The sequence below is a fragment of the Manihot esculenta genome, chromosome 1, assembly GCF_001659605.2.
Source record: "Manihot esculenta cultivar AM560-2 chromosome 1, M.esculenta_v8, whole genome shotgun sequence".
In the NCBI taxonomy this organism is placed as follows: domain Eukaryota; kingdom Viridiplantae; phylum Streptophyta; class Magnoliopsida; order Malpighiales; family Euphorbiaceae; genus Manihot; species Manihot esculenta.
In genome coordinates, this window is record NC_035161.2 from 32317486 (window position 1) to 32339252 (window position 21767).

At 33.1% G+C, this 21767-nt stretch overlaps 4 protein-coding genes across 5 annotated transcripts; 2 read left to right on the plus strand and 2 right to left on the minus strand.

Annotated features, from left to right (window-relative positions):
• Positions 1 to 1108: 1108 nt before the first annotated feature.
• On the plus strand, positions 1109 to 4466 carry LOC122721215 (probable LRR receptor-like serine/threonine-protein kinase At3g47570). Its single transcript, XM_021737518.2, has 2 exons — positions 1109 to 3920; positions 3994 to 4466. Exons 1-2 carry the CDS (start codon positions 1190 to 1192, stop codon positions 4371 to 4373), a joined length of 3111 nt encoding a protein of 1036 aa, XP_021593210.2. The 5' UTR covers positions 1109 to 1189; the 3' UTR covers positions 4374 to 4466.
• A 5485-nt stretch (positions 4467 to 9951) lies between these two features.
• Positions 9952 to 13299, plus strand: LOC110600635 (probable LRR receptor-like serine/threonine-protein kinase At3g47570). The gene is made up of 2 exons (XM_021737510.2): positions 9952 to 12756; positions 12830 to 13299. The coding sequence occupies exons 1-2, from the start codon at positions 10026 to 10028 to the stop codon at positions 13225 to 13227; spliced, it is 3129 nt and encodes a 1042-aa protein (XP_021593202.2). The 5' UTR covers positions 9952 to 10025; the 3' UTR covers positions 13228 to 13299.
• Positions 13300 to 13588: 289 nt separating this feature from the next.
• On the minus strand, positions 13589 to 16284 carry LOC110600647 (protein trichome birefringence-like 43). Its single transcript, XM_021737526.2, has 5 exons — positions 15946 to 16284; positions 14549 to 14720; positions 14314 to 14489; positions 14057 to 14215; positions 13589 to 13952 (listed from the first exon to the last, which is right to left on the minus strand). The coding sequence occupies exons 1-5, from the start codon at positions 16233 to 16235 to the stop codon at positions 13646 to 13648; spliced, it is 1104 nt and encodes a 367-aa protein (XP_021593218.1). The 5' UTR covers positions 16236 to 16284; the 3' UTR covers positions 13589 to 13645.
• A 3067-nt stretch (positions 16285 to 19351) lies between these two features.
• Positions 19352 to 21759, minus strand: LOC110620896 (small heat shock protein, chloroplastic). 2 transcript variants are annotated; one of them, XM_021764847.2, is made up of 6 exons: positions 21502 to 21759; positions 21316 to 21429; positions 20987 to 21218; positions 20793 to 20907; positions 20246 to 20392; positions 19352 to 19629 (listed from the first exon to the last, which is right to left on the minus strand). In XM_021764847.2, exons 1-6 carry the CDS (start codon positions 21592 to 21594, stop codon positions 19593 to 19595), a joined length of 738 nt encoding a protein of 245 aa, XP_021620539.1. In that variant the 5' UTR covers positions 21595 to 21759; the 3' UTR covers positions 19352 to 19592. The 2 variants fall into 2 exon arrangements, with proteins under 2 accessions (XP_021620539.1, XP_043813925.1); XM_043957990.1 differs by lacking the exon at positions 19352 to 19629 and adding an exon at positions 19689 to 20048 and having other exon boundaries at positions 21502 to 21741.
• Positions 21760 to 21767: the final 8 nt, after the last annotated feature.

Sequence of the window (21767 nt, forward strand, 5' to 3'; positions counted from 1 at the left end):
ATCAACGCTGCTCAATTTGTTAGAGTTTTTCGACCACGACAAGGAGAGATAATTATTATAATTTATTTACTTTTATCTATTATAGTTTTATTTTTTTGAAATAGAAGATTAAAATCATGAGAGTAGAATTTAAAATTTTTCAAATTTATTCACTATCAGATTAAGTACGTAAGTGCATCTATTATTTATTTTTATCTATTATAGTCTTATATATGAGTATTTTACGTGAATCGATTTTTATGAATTTAATATTTATATTTTTATAAAATTTAATATATAAAAAATTAAATAATTATATTTTATAAAGTTTATATATGAAATGAGATGTAACTAAATGCAATTATTTTATAAAAAATAATTTCAAGAATTATTTATTCAGCCCTTAAAAAAGTTTGTTTTTTTTTCCTGTTCTTTTATCCTTTATTTATTTTAACTTCAAACAAGACCCGAAGATTGGAGCTGGAGATTCCTTTGCGTCTTCGCAGGGCTATTCTGCTCACGTCTTTCTATAGTCAAAGTCTTCTCATCTATTGCTATATCTTAGTTAAAGGCATGGCCACCAGCTGAAAGAGACGGACACTGATTAAGGTTTGGGCTTTGGAAATTGTTTTATAGTCTTTGCTGGGTCATTCCGTTCACATTTCTGCGCTTAGTCTTTTTGATTTTCTTCATCCAATCCACTCCATCCGGGACAGGAAGATATCTACCCTATTTTAATATTTTTTATTAAATAAATTTAATATCAAAATTTATCAATCAGATTATCTGAATTTCTATTAGCGGAAAAAAAAAAAACTAAAATGTTTATTTAGAGTTTAGAAAATAAAAGATGTGGCAAGTTATAATAAGTTCAGATCTTGGATATTTATTATTTAAATTCATTTATATTTTCTAATAATATTTGTAATTTTTACACCTATCATATATTAAATAAATAGAGTTTAATATTTTATGTAATTATTAAAATTTTAATATATACAGTAATATTTTCTAAATATACTTTATGTAAATTATTGAATTAAGATTTATAAAATCAAATATTTATATATTTCGATATAAATATTTAATTCGATAATTATTAAATTCATTATTATAAATGCTATGATATTGAGTTTGCATAGATTGTGCTTATCTTGAGGATAGTGAGACATGGTGCATTAAATTTCTATAAATAATGGTTGTTTGAACCATGAAAAGCAAATTAAACCTATCACAAAGTAAGCTTTCTCATCTGTGTCCAATGGGGCCTTTGCTATCATTTTGCATCCATACTATTGCTCTTGTTCTTGCGTGCAACATCTTGGCAGCCTCTGGCAATAATGAAACTGACCTACTTGCTTTGCTACAACTCAAGGCCAACATCAATGGCGACCCGCTAGGAGTTGTCCGTTCATGGAATTCTACCCTTAACTTCTGTCATTGGCCTGGTGTTACTTGTGGCCGTAGACACAAGAGGGTGACTGTTGTAGACTTGCGGTCCCTCAAGCTCTCTGGCTCCATATCACCACATATTGGAAATTTGAGCTTTCTAAGGGAATTAAACCTCCAAAATAATAGCTTCACCCAAGCTATCCCTCCCCAGATCGGTCGTTTACACCGTCTGCAGAAATTGTTTCTGAATAACAACTCGTTTCGTGGCCAAATCCCACCTAACATATCCGGTTGTTCTAACCTTGTTAGCTTACAACTTCAATATAATCAGCTGGTAGGATCGATTCCAGAGGAGCTTGGTTTCTTGTCCAAGCTTGAAATATTTTCTGTGGGAAAAAACAATCTGGTAGGAACTATCCCTCCTTCTTTAGGGAATTCGTCATCTCTTCAAGTAATCTATGCTAGTGAGAATAATTTGTTTGGGAGTCTCCCTCATTCTCTTGGCAAATTGATGAATCTCAGTATATTGGCTCTATTCGAAAATGGGTTTTCAGGCACCATCCCACCATCCATCTACAATCTCTCTTCGATTCTGGCTTTTGATGTAGGCTATAATCAGTTTGAAGGTAGCCTTCCATCTGAGCTAGGCGCCAACACTTTTCCAAATATTCAAACTTTCTTCATATCCGCCAATAAGTTCACGGGTTCAATTCCCAACTCACTATCCAATGCTTCAAACATAGCCATTCTTCATTTAAGTAGAAATAAGCTTACTGGGAAAGTGCCATCCTTCGGAAATCTAAACAAGCTCACACTATTTTCTGTTTCCAACAACTCTCTGGGGAGCGGCGAAGATGGTGACCTGAGCTTTCTCCCCTCCTTGACAAACGCCACAGGTTTAGTGCGAGTGGGTATAGAGATGAACAATTTTGGAGGAAGGTTACCTGGACGAATCTGCAACTTGTCAAGACATCTCTCAGAAATATATTTCAGTCAGAATCAAATATATGGAGACATCCCCAGTGGAATTGATAACCTCATCAGCTTGCAAATTTTCGACGTAAGCATTAACAAACTTTCAGGCAATATTCCTTCAAATATCGGAAAGCTTCGAAACCTCAGGTATTTGTATCTTCTCGCCAACAATTTCTCAGGTTACATCCCATCATCTTTAGGAAACTTGACCGAGTTGCTTCTACTCACATTGAGAGAAAATAATCTTCATGGCAACATCCCTTCCAGCCTAGCACAATGCAAAAAACTGCTAGCTTTGGAACTTTCTTTTAACAACCTTAGTGGCACCATACCCCCACAAATTATGAATCTCTCCTCTTTATCTAGACACCTTGATTTGTCTAATAATTACCATTTGAATGGCGTTCTTCCCATGGAAGTTGGAAAGTTGCAAAATTTGGGGGTTTTGGATGTTTCCAATAATAACTTGTCAGGTAGGGTTCCTGAAAGTATTGGAAGCTGTGCAAGTTTAGAAGTTTTGCGCCTGGATGGGAACTTTTTCCAAGGGTCAATTCCTTCATCTCTTTCATCATTGAGGGGACTTCGAGTATTAGATCTTTCTCGTAATAATTTTTCAGGCAAAATTGCTGAGTTTATACAAGATTTTAGGTTATTGGCAAGGTTAAATCTATCATACAATGATTTTGAAGGTGAAGTGCCAACAAATGGAGTTTTCAAGAATCCAAGCGCAACAGGGATCAAGGGGAACAAAAAGCTTTGCGGTGGGATTCCTGAGTTTCAGCTGCCTAGATGCAGTTTTGATAATAAGCCAAAGAAGAGATCAATGGAGAAGATGATGATTTCTATAATTGCCCCACTTCTTGGAGCAACTCTTATATTTGCATGTTTCATTCTTTATCTATCAAGAAAGAGGAGAAGTGATAAAAATTATAATAGATCAAGCTCTTATGAGAATACACTGTTGAAGGTGTCTTATCATAGTCTCCTAAGAGCAACTAATGAATTTTCTTCAGCAAATTTGATCGGTGCAGGTAGCTTTGGCTCTGTGTATAAAGGAATACTTGAAGAAGATGGAAGGGCTATTTCTATTGCTGTCAAGGTAATTAACCTTGAACGTCGAGGATCTTGCAGGAGTTTCATGGCTGAATGTGAGGCATTGAGGAGCATCAGGCATCGAAATCTTGTCAAAGTGTTAACAGCATGCTCAAGCATTGACCACCAAGGAAATGATTTCAAGGCCTTGGTTTATGAATTCATGACTAATGGGAGTTTAGAGGAATGGTTGCATCCTAGTACTGCTGTGCCAGTTGAAGAAGCAAAAACTTTGAATCTTCTTCAAAGAATAAATATTGCAATTGATATTGCTTCTGCAGTAGAATATCTCCATCTTCATTGCGAAACACCCATAATTCACTGTGATCTCAAGCCTAGTAACATTCTTCTCGACGATGAAATGACTGGGCATGTAAGTGATTTCGGGTTAGCAAAGTTCTTTTCTGAAGAAGGCCTTCATAATTCAACAAATGAGTCAAGTTCTTTCGGAGTAAGAGGAACAATCGGTTATGCTCCTCCAGGTAAATATCTATACTTTCTCTTCTTCCCTTTACTAAAAGCAATACATTTAACAAATAGCATTTCCATGCACAGAGTACGGAACGGGAAGAGAAGTGTCAACTTATGGTGACATATATAGCTATGGCATACTTTTATTGGAGATGTTCACAGGGAAGAGACCTACTGATAGCACATTTATGGAAGGTCTGAATCTTCATAATTTCGTCAAAGTAGCTTTACCCGAAAGAGTATCAAATATTATAGATCCAATTCTCATTGAAGGAAGATCCAGGAATATGGGCAATTCATTTCCAAATCATACTCACATGCAGAATGACGACATATTGTTTGAGTGTTTAATTTCAATATTTGAAATCGGAATATCTTGTTCTGCTGAGTTACCAAGAGAACGAATGAGTATTAGTGATGCTTTTTCTCAACTTGGTCGTATAAAAAATAGGCTTCTCAGGTAATCATCTTCTGAATTGTTCTTAATTAGTTATATAATGTATTCTTTGCAATATATTTCACAATTGCTTTATGCATTTTGACGAATAAAGAGTCTACGTTACCTTTTTTCTTTTTTTTTTTTTTTTGAGTTAAAGAATTTAAAAAAACATTTATGCATGTCATGTTTATTGATTATAAAAATAAGACACATCAAATCAAATATAAATTATTGATTGGGATAAATTATTTTATCCAATAAAATTACTATCATACCCTTATTGGTGTGATTTCTGAAAAAAATAATAAAAAATATGATGGGAATGAGTAATGTGAAATGGGTAGCTAGCCATAAATTTGAAGGAGAAGTGCATAAAGAAATTGATTCCAAGTATCAGGAACACCAGGCAGACACCAATGGCTGCAATCCATACCCGTGTGACCTCCACTGCCGTAGACGGAGGGATGGCCATCAATTCTTAGCTGAGAAAGTGCAGTGATATTAAGCAAATACACTGGCTTTTGCATAGCTCCCAATACTCTCTCCACAACTTGCTCTGCTCGATGAGGGCCCGCCGGATATTCGGAACCTTGGAATGGCTGCTTTTGCCCCTTGCAAAACCTTGCCGTCTCCTCTCCCCAGTCACTTCCGCTGTTTTCAAAAACATTAACATACATATATATGCTCTTGTAAGAAATTGGGTTTAGAAACAATTTGCATTTAAAATTTTCAAAAGAAATAATAAAAAAAAGAATTACTTGTTATGGTCGGGGGAAACTCCTTTCTTCGGGGGTTTTTCCTCTGTCTTCTGCCCCCTTGGCAAATCTACTTGTCACTAAGGCGTCATCTTGCCTTATATATTTTTCCGCCCTCTTCATCAGCTCTGCCAGCGTGGTGGGGGGCTTTCTGCTCAACGAGCCGAAAAATTCGGCGGAGGTCGTCCCCTTCTACATGGCCTCCGCCGCTCTTCCCTCATCCAACTCGGGAATCTGTAAGGCCTCCATATTGAAGCGGGCAACATACTCCCTCAGTGACTCGTCCATTCTCTGCCTTACCGTCTCCAAATATCTGGTCTTCCTATCCGCTGGTACTCCAGCTATGAACCGGCTGATGAAGGCGTTGGCCAAATCCCCAAAGCTTCTGATACTCCCGACCTCCAAGCTGTTAAACCACGCCCTTACTGGCCCCGTAAGCGTCGTTGGGAATACCTTGCACATCAAGGTATCTGATAAAGTCTGCAACTCCATGAAAGTCTTATAGTTCAGGACGTGCTCTCTGGGGTTCCCAGCTCCATCGTACGCTGCCATAGGCGGCATCATGAACTTTTTGGGGACAGTCTCCTGCTGCACCCATTTCGAGAAGGATGAGGAGGTGGGTAGTAGAGTCTGGGCATGGTCCTTCGCTCCCAACTCAGCCAGGAGCTGTTCCCTCAGCTTTTGCAGTTTTTGATCTACATTTTCTTCTTCTTGTCTGGGCCTCTTCTCGAGGTGACATTCCTCCTCCCACGCTTCACTTTCCGTCCTCTTGGTTGTTTCGATAGAATAACTGTCGGCCTCGTCATTTTCTATCAGCTCTCTCACTCTTCTTCCATGAATCCTAGCCTCCGGTTCTGCTTCTCCCCCGGTTCTCCTTCCTCTTTCTCCAGTTTCTCTGCTATTGGTTTGAGGATGGTTGAAGGTAGGCTGCTGAGGTTCATTGGTTCTGGGTTCTTTTACTACTGGCAATACATTCATTGGGGTGCTAAGACCCCTCTGTTGCATCATCTGCCCCAACCAGTGGTTGAAGGGGTTGAAGGGGATTGGTGTTTGGTTGTTTGGGATTGTGGGGTTAGAGAAAGAGAACTGTTGCCCCTCCTGAGCAGAGCTCAGGTCATTAGGGGTATTGACAAGGTTGCTTTCGTTATGGTTGGCCATTGTGGATCTCAGTGGGTATTGTAAGAGTGGAACTCCGGTGATGAAAAGATCTCATTTGTTTCCCATAGACGGCACCAATTAATGATCTGAGATCCAGAAAATAGGGTTTACAATGCGTTCTCTCAAAAAAACGTCCCTTGAGAGGGGAGTGTTCCTCTCTTTTTATCCTCCTTTTTTCAGTAACATGTCCCCACCCTTTTTGGTACAGGACCATTTTTTCTTCTATATGGGCTAGTATGTACGGATAATGCAGTGACCCTTCCTTTATAAGGTGGCCATTTAATGCCCTCCGGCGCAAGGACGGACAGGGTTGCGAAGTGACCAGGTTTATTGTCCTTTCTTCTCATGACAGGGTTGGAGAGGAAGAGGCCAATTCTAAGAGAGGCCGGATCTCAGGTCCGAATGGGCTGGGCCGGTCTGACTGTCGAGTTTAGCAGGAGTCTGGTCTCGAAGCAGATTGGGATGGGCTGGGCTCGGTAGGGAAATCTCGAGGCTTCCAAGTTGCGGACTGTCCTTATGGGCCTAACCAGGGCCCGGGATAAAGAATTCAGGTGGTTATCAATATTTAAATTCTATTAGGTTGAGATTTTTTTTAAAATTAAAATTAGTTAAATAGACATACTTGTTGAGCTTCTTTGAATTAATTTTCTCCCTCTTTTTATTATTATTTTTTTCTGTTTTTACTTCATAAACATACTCATTATGAGTTGCGTATTTCTTTTAACAGAAATGAAAGATTCATTACATCAAGAAAAGGTACAAATTTATAAAATTGTCAAGAGAAACTCATAGTGCAATTATAGAATAGAATCCCCTGAATGTGCAACAAGCCATAATCATATATATAGATTATTTGGAGAAATTATTTTAAATAATTATTGTATATTTCAATTATGATATAACCGTTATATTTTAAAATATGAGACGGAGTGAAAAATTAATTTTTTTTTAAATTAAAAATTGAAAATTGAGAGAGTAGAACCTGACACCTCTTAAATTTATTCAGATACATTTATCATCATATTAAGACTGTGAGTGAAAAAAAAAATTATAATATCATTTTTCCAATACAACAAAGAAATATTTTGCATATTCTCAAACAAATGGTCATCTGTATGTCAATAGCAGAGTATGGAATGGGAAGTAAAAGTGGTAATATTATGGCCTACTCTTTCAAAAGAAGAAACCTATTGAGAAATTTTGAATCTTCATAGACAAACTTTGTCTGAATGAGCGGAAGAAATTGTAGATATGTCTGAACATTTCATCAAACGTCACGGCCAGGCAAAATTGAAGATGGACAAATCTCCATAGCCATGCGATGATTTTAGGGCCTTAGCCGTCAACCAAGTGGGCTCTACGCTATCATTCTTCTATCCATAAGCCCCTTGACTTCCATCGACCTGCATGAAAAATGGCAGGCAGTTCAATCTTCATCGTATCCGTTCCCATTGAATAATTAGCAGACAACCCCACTTTTTGTTTAAAGATTTTGAAATAATTCAACAAGCTGGTGGAATTTAATTGGGAATTAATTCGGGTCAAGAAAATGTTATGGGTCCACATTTTAACATTTAGTTAGGATGTGCTATACTTAAATTGAATATTTTTAAGTTAAATCGCTCTCAAAAATTATTCAATACTCTATTAATATAATAATCGAATATGAAAGGAGTAAAATAATAATTATACAATCATTTTTCACTTTTATAAAGTGTAGATAAGAATTTATTAAATTTATAATAGCCAACTGAATATAATTTTTATCGATAATGTCTTATATAACACGTATCAAAATAAATATATTTAAAAGAATTTTAATAAATTATCTTAACTTTTAATTTTTTATTAATTTATATTAATTTATTTTAATATTACTTTTTAAAATATCTTTAATATTAAAAAATTATAATTTTAGTCTTTAAAAACCTTATGAGCTTGACACTCCCCTACAGTCCACATTCTCATTTACTGTTAATTAAATATTTCTATGTCTCTACGCAATTATTGAGTGGTTCTGTTTGAAGATGCATCAATATCGAGATGGAAAATTTTGTTCATTAATTTATGATGAATGATTTTTCTCTTACCCCAACAAACGGATTTTATAAAAAATAATTTTAAAAAAAAACCTACAAAATAAAAAAGTAGCAGTTTTATAAAATATAATTAAAAAAAAAACTTACAAAATAGAAAAAATGAATTGGAATTTACAGTGAAACAATATTTGATTTAAACTCTATTTTTTATTTATTTTAGTTCGATTATTTTTTAATTTTAAAATTTTCAATTATTTTAATTCAATTCGACTTTAGTAAAAAAAAAATCAAAAAAATTAAACTGAATTAATTAATAATAATAAAATATTATTTTTAATAATATAGAAATTAAATCATAATCAAAATTAAATATTTTAATTAAATTTTAAAATATTAAAAATAAAGTATAAAAAATAAAAATTTATTAAAAATTTAAACCGATTAAATCGAATTGAATCAAATTAAATCAGACCAATTTGATTTAATTTAATTTATGATCAAAATTAATTCGATTTGATTTTCATAAATATCAAAATTTTAATTTTTAATTTATTCGATTCGATTTAATTTTAAATCGAATTGATCAACTGTTTACCTCTAATCGAAAATACAGATGGTAAGAACCTTTTAATGCTCAAATTAAATTTAAAGAATTTTCATAATGAAATACTCGTTAAAATTGTAGAAAAAAAGAAAAAGAAAAAGAGGGAATGGAGAGCCCCAAATCATTAATGTAAGAAAAAATGTCATCTTTATATTTACTTTGTTTTTTTTTTAAATATATGATAATATATTTTAATATATTTTTAGATGGATCCAACTTTTAATTAAAAATAAATTTATATTTTTAAAATGCAATATGTAACTAAATGCAATTATTTTATAAAAAATAATTTCAAAAATTATTTACTTAGCCCTTAAAAAATATTTTTTTTTTTTTCCCTTTTCTTTTATCCTTTATTTATTTTAACTTCAAATAAGACCCGAAGATTGCAGCTGGAGATTCCTTTGCGTCTTCGCAGGGCTATTCTGCTCACGTCTTTCTATAGTCAAAGTCTTCTCATCTATTGCTATATCTTAGTTAAAGGCATGGCCACCAGCTGAAAGAGACGGACACTGATTAAGGTTTGCGCTTTGGAAATTGTTTTATAGTCTTTGCTGGGTCATTCCGTTCACATTTCTGCGCTTAGTCTTTTTGATTTTCTTCATCCAATCCACTCCATCCGGGACAGGAAGATATCTACCCTATTTTAATATTTTTTATTAAATAAATTTAATATCAAAATTTATCAATCAGATTATCTGAATTTCTATTAGCGGAAAAAAAAAAACTAAAATGTTTATTTAGAGTTTAGAAAATAAAAGATGTGGCAAGTTATAATAAGTTCAGATCTTGGATATTTATTATTTAAATTCATTTATATTTTCTAATAATATTTGTAATTTTTACACCTATCATATATTAAATAAATAGAGTTTAATATTTTATGTAATTATTAAAATTTTAATATATACAGTAATATTTTCTAAATATACTTTATGTAAATTATTGAATTAAGATTTATAAAATCAAATATTTATATATTTCGATATAAATATTTAATTCGATAATTATTAAATTCATTATTATAAATGCTATGATATTGAGTTTGCATAGATTGTGCTTATCTTGAGGATAGTGAGACATGGTGCATTAAATTTCTATAAATAATGGTTGTTTGAACCATGAAAAGCAAATTAAACCTATCACAAAGTAAGCTTTCTCATCTGTGTCCAATGGGGCCTTTGCTATCATTTTGCATCCATACTATTGCTCTTGTTCTTGCGTGCAACATCTTGGCAGCCTCTGGCAATAATGAAACTGACCTACTTGCTTTGCTACAACTCAAGGCCAACATCAATGGCGACCCGCTAGGAGTTGTCCGTTCATGGAATTCTACCCTTAACTTCTGTCATTGGCCTGGTGTTACTTGTGGCCGTAGACACAAGAGGGTGACTGTTGTAGACTTGCGGTCCCTCAAGCTCTCTGGCTCCATATCACCACATATTGGAAATTTGAGCTTTCTAAGGGAATTAAACCTCCAAAATAATAGCTTCACCCAAGCTATCCCTCCCCAGATCGGTCGTTTACACCGTCTGCAGAAATTGTTTCTGAATAACAACTCGTTTCGTGGCCAAATCCCACCTAACATATCCGGTTGTTCTAACCTTGTTAGCTTACAACTTCAATATAATCAGCTGGTAGGATCGATTCCAGAGGAGCTTGGTTTCTTGTCCAAGCTTGAAATATTTTCTGTGGGAAAAAACAATCTGGTAGGAACTATCCCTCCTTCTTTAGGGAATTCGTCATCTCTTCAAGTAATCTATGCTAGTGAGAATAATTTGTTTGGGAGTCTCCCTCATTCTCTTGGCAAATTGATGAATCTCAGTATATTGGCTCTATTCGAAAATGGGTTTTCAGGCACCATCCCACCATCCATCTACAATCTCTCTTCGATTCTGGCTTTTGATGTAGGCTATAATCAGTTTGAAGGTAGCCTTCCATCTGAGCTAGGCGCCAACACTTTTCCAAATATTCAAACTTTCTTCATATCCGCCAATAAGTTCACGGGTTCAATTCCCAACTCACTATCCAATGCTTCAAACATAGCCATTCTTCATTTAAGTAGAAATAAGCTTACTGGGAAAGTGCCATCCTTCGGAAATCTAAACAAGCTCACACGATTTTCTGTTTCCAACAACTCTCTGGGGAGCGGCGAAGATGGTGACCTGAGCTTTCTCCCCTCCTTGACAAACGCCACAGGTTTAGTGCGAGTGGGTATAGAGATGAACAATTTTGGAGGAAGGTTACCTGGACGAATCTGCAACTTGTCAAGACATCTCTCAGAAATATATTTCAGTCAGAATCAAATATATGGAGACATCCCCAGTGGAATTGATAACCTCATCAGCTTGCAAATTTTCGACGGAAGCATTAACAAACTTTCAGGCAATATTCCTTCAAATGTCGGAAAGCTTCGAAACCTCAGGTATTTGTATCTTCTCGCCAACAATTTCTCAGGTTACATCCCATCATCTTTAGGAAACTTGACCGAGTTGCTTCTACTTACATTGAGAGAAAATAATCTTCATGGCAACATCCCTTCCAGCCTAGCACAATGCCAAAAACTGCTAGCTTTGGAACTTTCTTTTAACAACCTTAGTGGCAACATACCCCCACAAATTATGAATATCTCCTCTTTATCTATACTCCTTGATTTGTCTAATAATTACCATTTGAATGGCGTTCTTCCCATGGAAGTTGGAAAGTTGGAAATTTTGGGGGTTTTGGATGTTTCCAATAATAACTTGTCAGGTAGGATTCCTGAAAGTATTGGAAGCTGTGCAAGTTTAGAAGTTTTGCGCCTGGATGGGAACTTTTTCCAAGGGTCAATTCCTTCATCTCTTTCATCATTGAGGGGACTTCGAGTATTAGATCTTTCTCGTAATAATTTTTCAGGCAAAATTGCTGAGTTTATACAAGATTTTAGGTTATTGGCAAGGTTAAATCTATCATACAATGATTTTGAAGGTGAAGTGCCAACAAATGGAGTTTTCAAGAATCCAAGCGCAACAGGGATCAAGGGGAACAAAAAGCTTTGCGGTGGGATTCCTGAGTTTCAGCTGCCTAGATGCAGTTTTGATAATAAGCCAAAGAAGAGATCAATGGAGAAGATGATGATTTCTATAATTGCCCCACTTCTTGGAGCAACTCTTATATTTGCATGTTTCATTCTTTATCTATCAAGAAAGAGGAGAAGTGATAAAAATAATAATAGATCAAGCTCTTATGAGAATACACTGTTGAAGGTGTCTTATCATAGTCTCCTAAGAGCAACTAATGAATTTTCTTCAGCAAATTTGATCGGTGCAGGTAGCTTTGGCTCTGTGTATAAAGGAATACTTGAAGAAGATGGAAGGGCTATTTCTATTGCTGTCAAGGTAATTAACCTTGAACGTCGAGGATCTTGCAGGAGTTTCATGGCTGAATGTGAGGCATTGAGGAGCATCAGGCATCGAAATCTTGTCAAAGTGTTAACAGCATGCTCAAGCATTGACCACCAAGGAAATGATTTCAAGGCCTTGGTTTATGAATTCATGACTAATGGGAGTTTAGAGGAATGGTTGCATCCTAGTACTGCTGTGCCAGTTGAAGAAGCAAAAACTTTGAATCTTCTTCAAAGAATAAATATTGCAATTGATATTGCTTCTGCAGTAGAATATCTCCATCTTCATTGTGAAACACCCATAATTCACTGTGATCTCAAGCCTAGTAACATTCTTCTCGACAATGAAATGACTGGGCATGTAAGTGATTTTGGGTTAGCAAAGTTCTTTTCTGAAGAAAACCTTCATAATTCAACAAATGAGTCAAGTTCTTTCGGCGTAAGAGGAACAATCGGTTATGCTCCTCCAGGTAAATATCTATACTTTCTCTTCTTCCCTTTACTAAAAGCAATACATTTAACAAATAGTATTTCCATGCACAGAGTACGGAACGGGAAGAGAAGTGTCAACTTATGGTGACATATATAGCTATGGCATACTTTTATTGGAGATGTTCACAGGGAAAAGACCTACTGATAGCACATTTATGGAAGGTCTGAATCTTCATAATTTCGTCAAAGTAGCTTTACCCGAAAGAGTATCAAATATTATAGATCCAATTCTCATTGAAGGAAGATCCACGAATATGGGCAATTCATTTCCAAATCACACTCACATGCAGAATAATGACATATTGTTTGAGTGTTCAATTTCAATATTTGAAATCGGAATATCTTGTTCTGCTGAGTTACCAAGAGAACGAATGAGTATTAGTGATGCTTTTTCTCAACTTGGTCGTATAAAAAATAGGCTTCTTCAAGCTCGACTGCTTCAAAGGTAATCATCTTGTGAATTGTTCTTAATTAGTTATATAATGTATTCTTTGCAATATATTTCACAATTGCTTTATGAATGCATAAATTTGACGAATAAAGAGCATACTTACCTTTTTTTTAGTTAATAATTTTTTTTATTTAAAATTAAATTTTACTTTGACAATTAAATTTCTATCGTATAGGCACCGGAAATATCTCACTTTGACAATAATTTAATTTGAGCATAATTAAGAGATAAGTCAAACAAAACATTCATGCATATCATGTTTATTGATTATAAAAATAAGACATATCAAATCAAATAATTTTATTGATTGGGATAAATTATTTTATCCAATAAAATTACTATAATACCCTTATTGGTGTGATTTCTGAAAAAAATAATAAAAAATATGATGGGAATGAGTAATGTGAAATGGGTAGCTAGCCATAAATTTGAAGGAGAAGTGCATAAAGAAATTGATTCCAAGTATCAGGAACACCAGGCAGACACCAATGGCTGCAATCCATACCCGTGTGACCTCCACTGCCGTAGACGGAGGGATGGCCATCAATTCTTAGCTGAGAAAGTGCAGTGATATTAAGCAAATACACTGGCTTTTGCATAGCTCCCAATACTCTCTCCACAACTTGCTCTGCTCGATGAGGGCCTGCCGGATATTCGGAACCTTGGAATGGCTGCTTTTGCTCCTTGCAAAACCTCGCCGTGTCCTCTCCCCAGTCACTTCCGCTGTTTTCAAAAACATTAACATACATATATATGCTCTTGTAAGAAATTGGGTTTAGAAACAAATTTGCATTTAGAATTTTCAAAAGAAATAAAAAAAAAATTACTTGTTATGATCGGGGGAAACTCCTTGGAAAAAGACGGAGGTTTTTGAAGGATCAACATTGGCGTCCACCCAGTTAGCCCATGTATTCAATGCCTTCTCATATGCTACCAATCGATCCATGTCTTTGTATTCATTGTTACCCTCTTGGATAAAATTCCATCTGTAATATAATTAATTTTTAATTAAATAGAAACTTTAATTTTACATACAATATGTGAAATAATAATTAAAGAAATTAGGAGTAGCTAGCATACGCACGGTTGTTTTCTTCCGGTGTGAAGCCACCAGTGCCAAGAATCGAAGATCAGAACATCAACTCCATTCCATAATTTAGAAGCTTCAATGGAATCCAGTTTCAGAACAGTTCCTATACTTGTATTCACTATGTCTACTAGAAATGCATTGCGTGAAAACATCACTTTTGCTTTGTATTCCTGCAAAAAGTTAATTAAATAATTGTCTTTCTTGGAAAATAAAATATAACTAATCTCACCGGGAAAGTGAAGGTGGAGAGGCCTCCGGTCCTGACGGAGGTATACGAAGCATTGGGCACAGCTACGTGAAGCATACACGTGAGTGATTGCCATTGGTTCAAACTTAGTGAATCTCCAACGAACATTATGCTTTTCCCTTCCAGTTTTGATAAGAAATCTCCGCCGTTAAATCTACATCAATATCCAGTATGATTTGTTTGGTGGGCCCATTCAGACAAACTTTCGTTTCATGTACATTTTTAAGATAGTTAAAGTGAATTTCTATAAAATTTCCAAAAAGCATTAATGGGTGAAAGGAACAAAACAAGAAATGATTTTGTGTATGTAATTAAGTGGAGAAGTGGAATTTGCAAATAAGTCCAAAGAAATTGGGAGAGCCCCAGCTGCATTTGGACCCATCAAGATTCTGATGAGTTTGGTTAAATTTTGGAACTCTTCATGTGCCATAACTAACATGCAATCATACTCCTAATTAAATTATCACAACCAAAACCACAGGCTATGGTGTTCAAATGGGACACTACAACAAGAATTTTAAAAAAATAAATAAATAAAAGAAAAGGAGGGAGAAGGGAAACATTTCTTAGAAGGATGGTGAAGCGAAGGATTGCGGGTTGATCCCATTTAAGCAAATCGTGTACTCTAAGAAAGAAACAAGGATGAAAATTAAAAGAAGCAAAAATCCAGTGGTGGAAGGAAAAAGCTTTTCCTTTTCCATTCCCATTTGCGTGCATCACAACCTCGACAGTATTAATTAGTTCACGCACCCTTTTCACAAATTAGGACCACTCTTTCATATCTTCACTTCATGTGTCGTTTTGTAACCATTTCTCATTAATACTTAAATTTTGATTTAACTTCTTAACTATCATTTTGGATCATTTTTTCATTATCTATTTATATTTTAAATTTAATTTTTGTCATTTAATTTAAATTTATTTTTTCAATCAATTCTATAGATAAAATATGAAATAATAATAATAATAATAATCTACAGCTAGGCTCTTATTTTCCCACATAAAAAATGTTTGTCCCTATTTGCCATTTGCACATTACAGTCTCTTTCATAACCAGCCATGCATTCACCAACTTATAAACACAATCAATGAATGCCACACTAACTTTTCCAAAACAAAACACAACCATAACATGATAAATTTTAACGGATGAAATAAGATAGGCGCAGAATTTGTTTAACTAGAGGTTTTGAGTTCGAGATTTTTGAGAAAAAAGTTTTTATTTTTTTAGTGGGATGCATACAATGAAAGCAAGACAATCTGTAATGCAGTTTTCTTTGGAACCCATCAACAAGACAAGAACATAGGACAAAATTCAAACCTTAAAAACAGATATGATAATATAAACGAAAAAAAAAATTACAGAGAAACTTGTGTACCTTGGAAGGGAGCAGTTTGCAGCAGCGGGCTGCCATCTGTATTTGAGATAGTCTGTGTCAGGTCTGCCATTTTTCAGGCAATCAAACTCCTTCTCTAAGAAAGGACATTTTGAAGTTTCATAGACAGGATTCGATTCATCACGAACCCAACTTCCTTCAAACAAATCACAGCCGCTGTTTTCTGTTGTTAACACCTTCTGCAACTGTTCATCGCCATGAACATGGTGAACTGCAGAGAGCAACACCATGAACATTACTGCTGTTGCTTCCATGGCTAATAAAGCTAACATCACGCAGAAAAAAGCAGAAAAGATGGGCAAATGGTAGAGAGAACCACAATGCTATATTTATATATATACCTGATGGGATTATATAATATTATTATTTTTTTGGAAGTCTGCTTTTTTCCTTAACTGGAAAAAAGGAAGATTTTCTTGAAGTATCATAATAATTTAAATGTTAGTAAAAAATAATTTAAAAATATTTACTATTTTTGTTTTTATAAATAAAAAATATTAACAAATTTAATAATACTTTTAACAATATCATCAAACGAAATGATTATAATTTAAAAGAAATAAAATTATTTTTCTCATTAATTGCATGATAGAGAAAATTTACAAGAAATATACAATATTTTCTCTCTTTTTTTAGAAAATAAAAAGGCAGAGTCTTTCTTTCTCTTATAAATCTTATTTTTATTATGGAAACAATATTGTTTGGGTACCTATTGATAAATTAAAATTAAAAAAAAAAGGAAATAGTAATTATATGGAAAGAATTACACTTTAATATATAGGAAAATACTAAATTAATATTTTTATTAATTGGCACATTAATATTATGATGGAAAGTTTCAAGTAGCATATATATTATATATTATAAAGGAAATAACTTTATTTGTTTTATTGAAAATATTTTTTTAAAAAATATTTTTATATTTTTTATAAGTTTAGTGTTTGGATATTTAAAACATTTAGTGAACGAAAAATATATTTTTATTTAAGAAAAAAATTATTTTAAGAAAAAATATTTTTTATTGATTAAACTAAATAATTTAAAATTATTGACAAATTTAGTATATATAAATATAAATTAAAATCAAGTAATTTTAAAAGTTATTTACTAAAAAAAAAATTAATATCTTAATAAATCATTTCCATAAAATTATCTTTTAAAAAGAATTATAAAATTATAAATTATATATATTTTTTTGTCATTATTTTTATTGTATTTTTACATTACCAATAGTAATTATTTAAAATATAATAATTTTAAAATGTTACTTTTCTCTATTATCATCTAAAAATAAATATTAATACTAATAATTTAAGTTAACACTAATTAAATGAAATAAATTATCATCGGCTAAAACTAATAAATTAGGGTATATAGAAATAATAAATCATAATTAAGAAGTTACAAATACTAGAATATTAAATTACACTATATTAAAATTGAAATCCAGTCTATTTTAAATAAAAAAATTAAATGAAAAATAATTATAATTATATATATAATCAAACAAACTGAAATTCAGTCAATTTGTTTACAAGAAAAACTTCTTTAAAAATTAAAATCCTTTAATCAAAATAAAATAAAATAAACTGTACTGTTGAGCTTCGGCGAGTGTTCTGTGTAGTCTATTCTAAGACCCTGTAATTTTTTATCTTATGAACTCACGGAATTGTGGTGGCTGATATAAACGGTAATTGGTGACGGTGTGTTTGGCACCGCTAGGGTTGGTGGGACGCCACTGGAAAATTGTAGAATATTTTGAATTTTGGGTGATTTGATTTGAGTGAGTCTCATTAGTTGTGATTTTGGGTTGGACTTTCTGTTTTATAGTTGGACCACACTTGTTGTGCATTGGCAAAAAAAACATCTAAACAAGTTTACAATGGCCCATTTAGATTTTGGAGGTGAGCACAAATTGGAAGCCCAACACTTTGATCCAAGTTTCAGCTCATATTTGACTTGGAGATGGAGGAGAGTCTTTAATGAAATTAATTGTAACAATTAAAATTAGTCATTTTTAAAGCTTATTATAAAAATAAGAAAATGCCCCTGTATTATTAATTATAAAAAATAATTATTATCATGCTCCCACATTTTGCTTTAACTAATTAAAATGCCCTTGTATTGTATTATTAAAATATATTCTATCAATTGAAGAGTATTTCTGTTAGTAGAATACTTTTTTTTTTATGCCTAAATTATCCTCATAATTACAAATAAACCTCATCTCTCTCTTCATTCTCTGCATTTTATTTTTTCTCCACACCTAAATCTGTACAACTTATGAGAAAGCGCTCACAAGTTTCATTAGTTTGTCAACAAAGTTCTCAATAGCTGCCATTCGTAAAAAGAAGCAAGCATGTCTTCACATGAAACACTTGCATCAGTTTGTCGGTATCAATTTTTCCTAACCTCTTGACGTAGACAGCCCTACCCTCTTTATCTGCACCATGATAACCTTGAAAATAATAGTATTTGAGAACTTTATTCAACTAACTGAACTCAAAATCCTGGTTAAAGAAAAAAAATTATGGAAGAATTTTATGAAAAAGCAAAAGGTATGTCGGTGCTTATGCGCGGAAGTTATGTTTGCTTCATTTTACTTGGTGCTTATGCACAGGTTCCCGTCAATCTTAAGGATTACCCTTCATTTATGTTCTTAAATTGAAAAAACAAAGCAAATGTGGGCCAATATGATTCAGTAGAGGAAGAACTTTGGCAGAGAAAATTAGAGGGAGAGTGAGAATAAAAAGATGAGAGAGGGGTTTAAAGAAGATAATTTCGGTATAAAAAAATATTTTTAATTTGACTTAAAAGATTAATAGTAAAGAAAATAAAAATTAATAATATTCTTTTTAATTAACGGAATTAAATGCTAATTAAAATGTTAAGAATATTTTAATATAATTCTGATAATATAAAGTATTTTAATTAGTTTAATCAAAATATAAATACACGATAATAATTATCCTAATTATAAAACAGAGTTTAACCAACCATTAGTTGAATTTTTAATTTAAAATATTTGACTAGCCAATTCATGCCTGTTTTCAAAAAACTTATATAACTTTTGTTTTTCTTTTAAGATTAATAGGAATGCAGCTTTTTCATTTTACTTTCTTAAATAAACAAAGCCAAGCTCTTCTATTTCTATTTTTATTATTATTATTTTAAATGCTTAAATGAAAAATAATTTTATGATCAAAATAAATCCTTTTCAAGAAAAATAATACCATCCCTTGAAATAAGTTAAATTATATCTTAACAATCTTATTTATCATATTACTATTAATATGTATAATTTTTTTTTACATCATTATCTTTTAATATTTCAATCAAATAATATTAAGAATATAATTTTATGGAAAAATATTTGACACAGATGAGATGAAATGAAATGAAATGGAGTAAGATATGTTCATATGTATACATACATTCAACGTTGTCTTGTAGATCAGACAAGTTTTAAGATAAATATTTAAAGGATGTAAATGGTTACATGATATTGATGGGGACATTTCTTATATTCTAATCTATAATTACAAATTAATTTAAAATTTGCAGACATTGTAAGTTGCTGCAATTCACATACATGTTTTATTATGTAACCATGATGTCTGATTTCATCCTCAAAGTTTAGGAACAGTGATTTGTAAAAATCCATTTCTGCACCGTCAAAACACATACGAATCAGTAATCAAAAGCTCTCATAATACTTTTTAAAAAAAAAAAAACTCATTTTTAAAGTGATAAAAAGCTGACAACTTGACAAATTATCATAAATGTGTTCATATTTATTATATCGTTTTTTCTTTGCCCTTCTCGAATGTTATCACATGTCATCGTTGGCTATTAATTTTAAGACAAACGAGGAAAATAAAACGAGGTTGAATCTAATTTTCAAACAAGAAGCATCAAGAAATGGCAAGAAAATGATGGGAAACAAAATCAAACTATATATGATTGGGAAGATTCGACTCTTGTTATCTTTCAATCATGCTCCAAATTTCAATACCCTATTTATTGAGTTACTTGTTTTTCTTCGCACCTCTATTTAACCCAAACTGCTGAAGAATCATGACTTCATATTGACACATCAAGATTCCAGAATGAGAATAATATTAAAAAAAATAAATAAAAGTCTTTATATTTTAAGTTTACTTTTTTTTTTTTTAATAATAAAAAAAGACTTCTTTTTAATCAGGGGGTCCATTGGTTTTGAGAAGCTATGGAATGAATTTAGAAAAGTAAAATGAAGAAATGGGATGAGAAAATGACTTACAGAAACTCAGCAGAGACATTGTCCCTGTTCACATTAGATGGAAATGGCCACACAACCTGGTACCGTCCTAGTAAAATCTCTCTCTTGTGATATGCTGAGATTGACTGCTCTGATTTCTGGATGCTGCGTTTGCCCCTCACTAGTAAACTGCCATTAAACAGTAAATTCAAGAGCTGAAATTTTAATTTCAATATGGGAGTATGTTAATGAAGTTGAATTATTTTATTAATCTAATTAAATAAAATTTAATAAATTAGAATTATATTTTTACTAAATCTAATTTTTCTTAAATTATAATTAATTTAATATAATTTTATTGAATTTAAACTCGTAAATCTAAATATTGTGTCCACTACCCAATGATATTAAAATTAAACATATTTTTTTAATCATTGACTTTTACACAAAAGTTTAAATATAATTATTTAAACTTGCTCATTAAGGTTGAACTATAAAAAGTTCATGATGTTTAAAGTTCAGGAGTTAGAAAAAAAAAAAGGAATTTGTCCTGATAAAGATAATGAAATAAATGTAGAGGAAGCAGTACCTGTGGTTATTGACCTCCACCCTAATGTCATTGACATCGGCTCCAGGAAGCTCTACTGTCAGAACATAACTGCGTTCAGATTCTGCAACATCCATCCTTGGTGACCACTCAATTCCTGCATCATAAAACCATTAAACCCTCGCATACCAGAGAATGCACTATTCTAAAACAAAACTAACTAAAATTTTGCTGACCATTAGGCTGGGGAGAATAAATTTTCTTATTGGAAAGAGATTGCTGCTTCTTTCTACTAATTCCTGAACTCGGTCTTGCAAAACAAGGAGGAGTTTTTGGCTCAGCTGGCAAAGCAGATTTGAAATCGTTCGGTGGAGATTGGATCTGCTGATGTGGTTTATGTTCGTCCATCTTGGTTGGCCTAGAAAACAACGGTGCTTGAGAAGCTGTGCATTTGAAGCCACCACCAGGCTTCACACATACATCCAACCAACCAAACCCAAAAGTTAGCTCAATAGAAAGAAACAGAGAGTGGGTTATGATTAATTGATTATGAAGATAAAGGAACCTGCTCAGTTGAACCCTGTCTCATAAAGAACGCTTGAGAAGCTGAGCATTGCCTTGCAAAGTACACTCTGTTATCACATCTTGGGATTACAGAATTCAAACTGCCGCTGCAATTCTGATATCATAACAAGTAATCATTAATTGTTTGCTCTAATTATGAGATTGAAAATGAAAGTTTGGGGCATACCATGGGGAGGAGGTGAGTGGAGGAAATATCATCGGCGGGAGCGAAGTGTGCAGCAATGATGTTTACTCTTCGTCTCACAGCTTCGGACTCCATTGTTGGTGCTGTATCTGGTTGAATAGGTTGGAGATTTTTGAGGAGTGGGGATGGAATTTTAAAGTGGAGAGGTGAAGATACTGTGAGATCTTTTTAGGCTTTTGGATTGGGAAAAGAACATCACTGGACCCAGGCTTCCTAAATATCTTCTTTGAACGATAGCCTATTTGCCA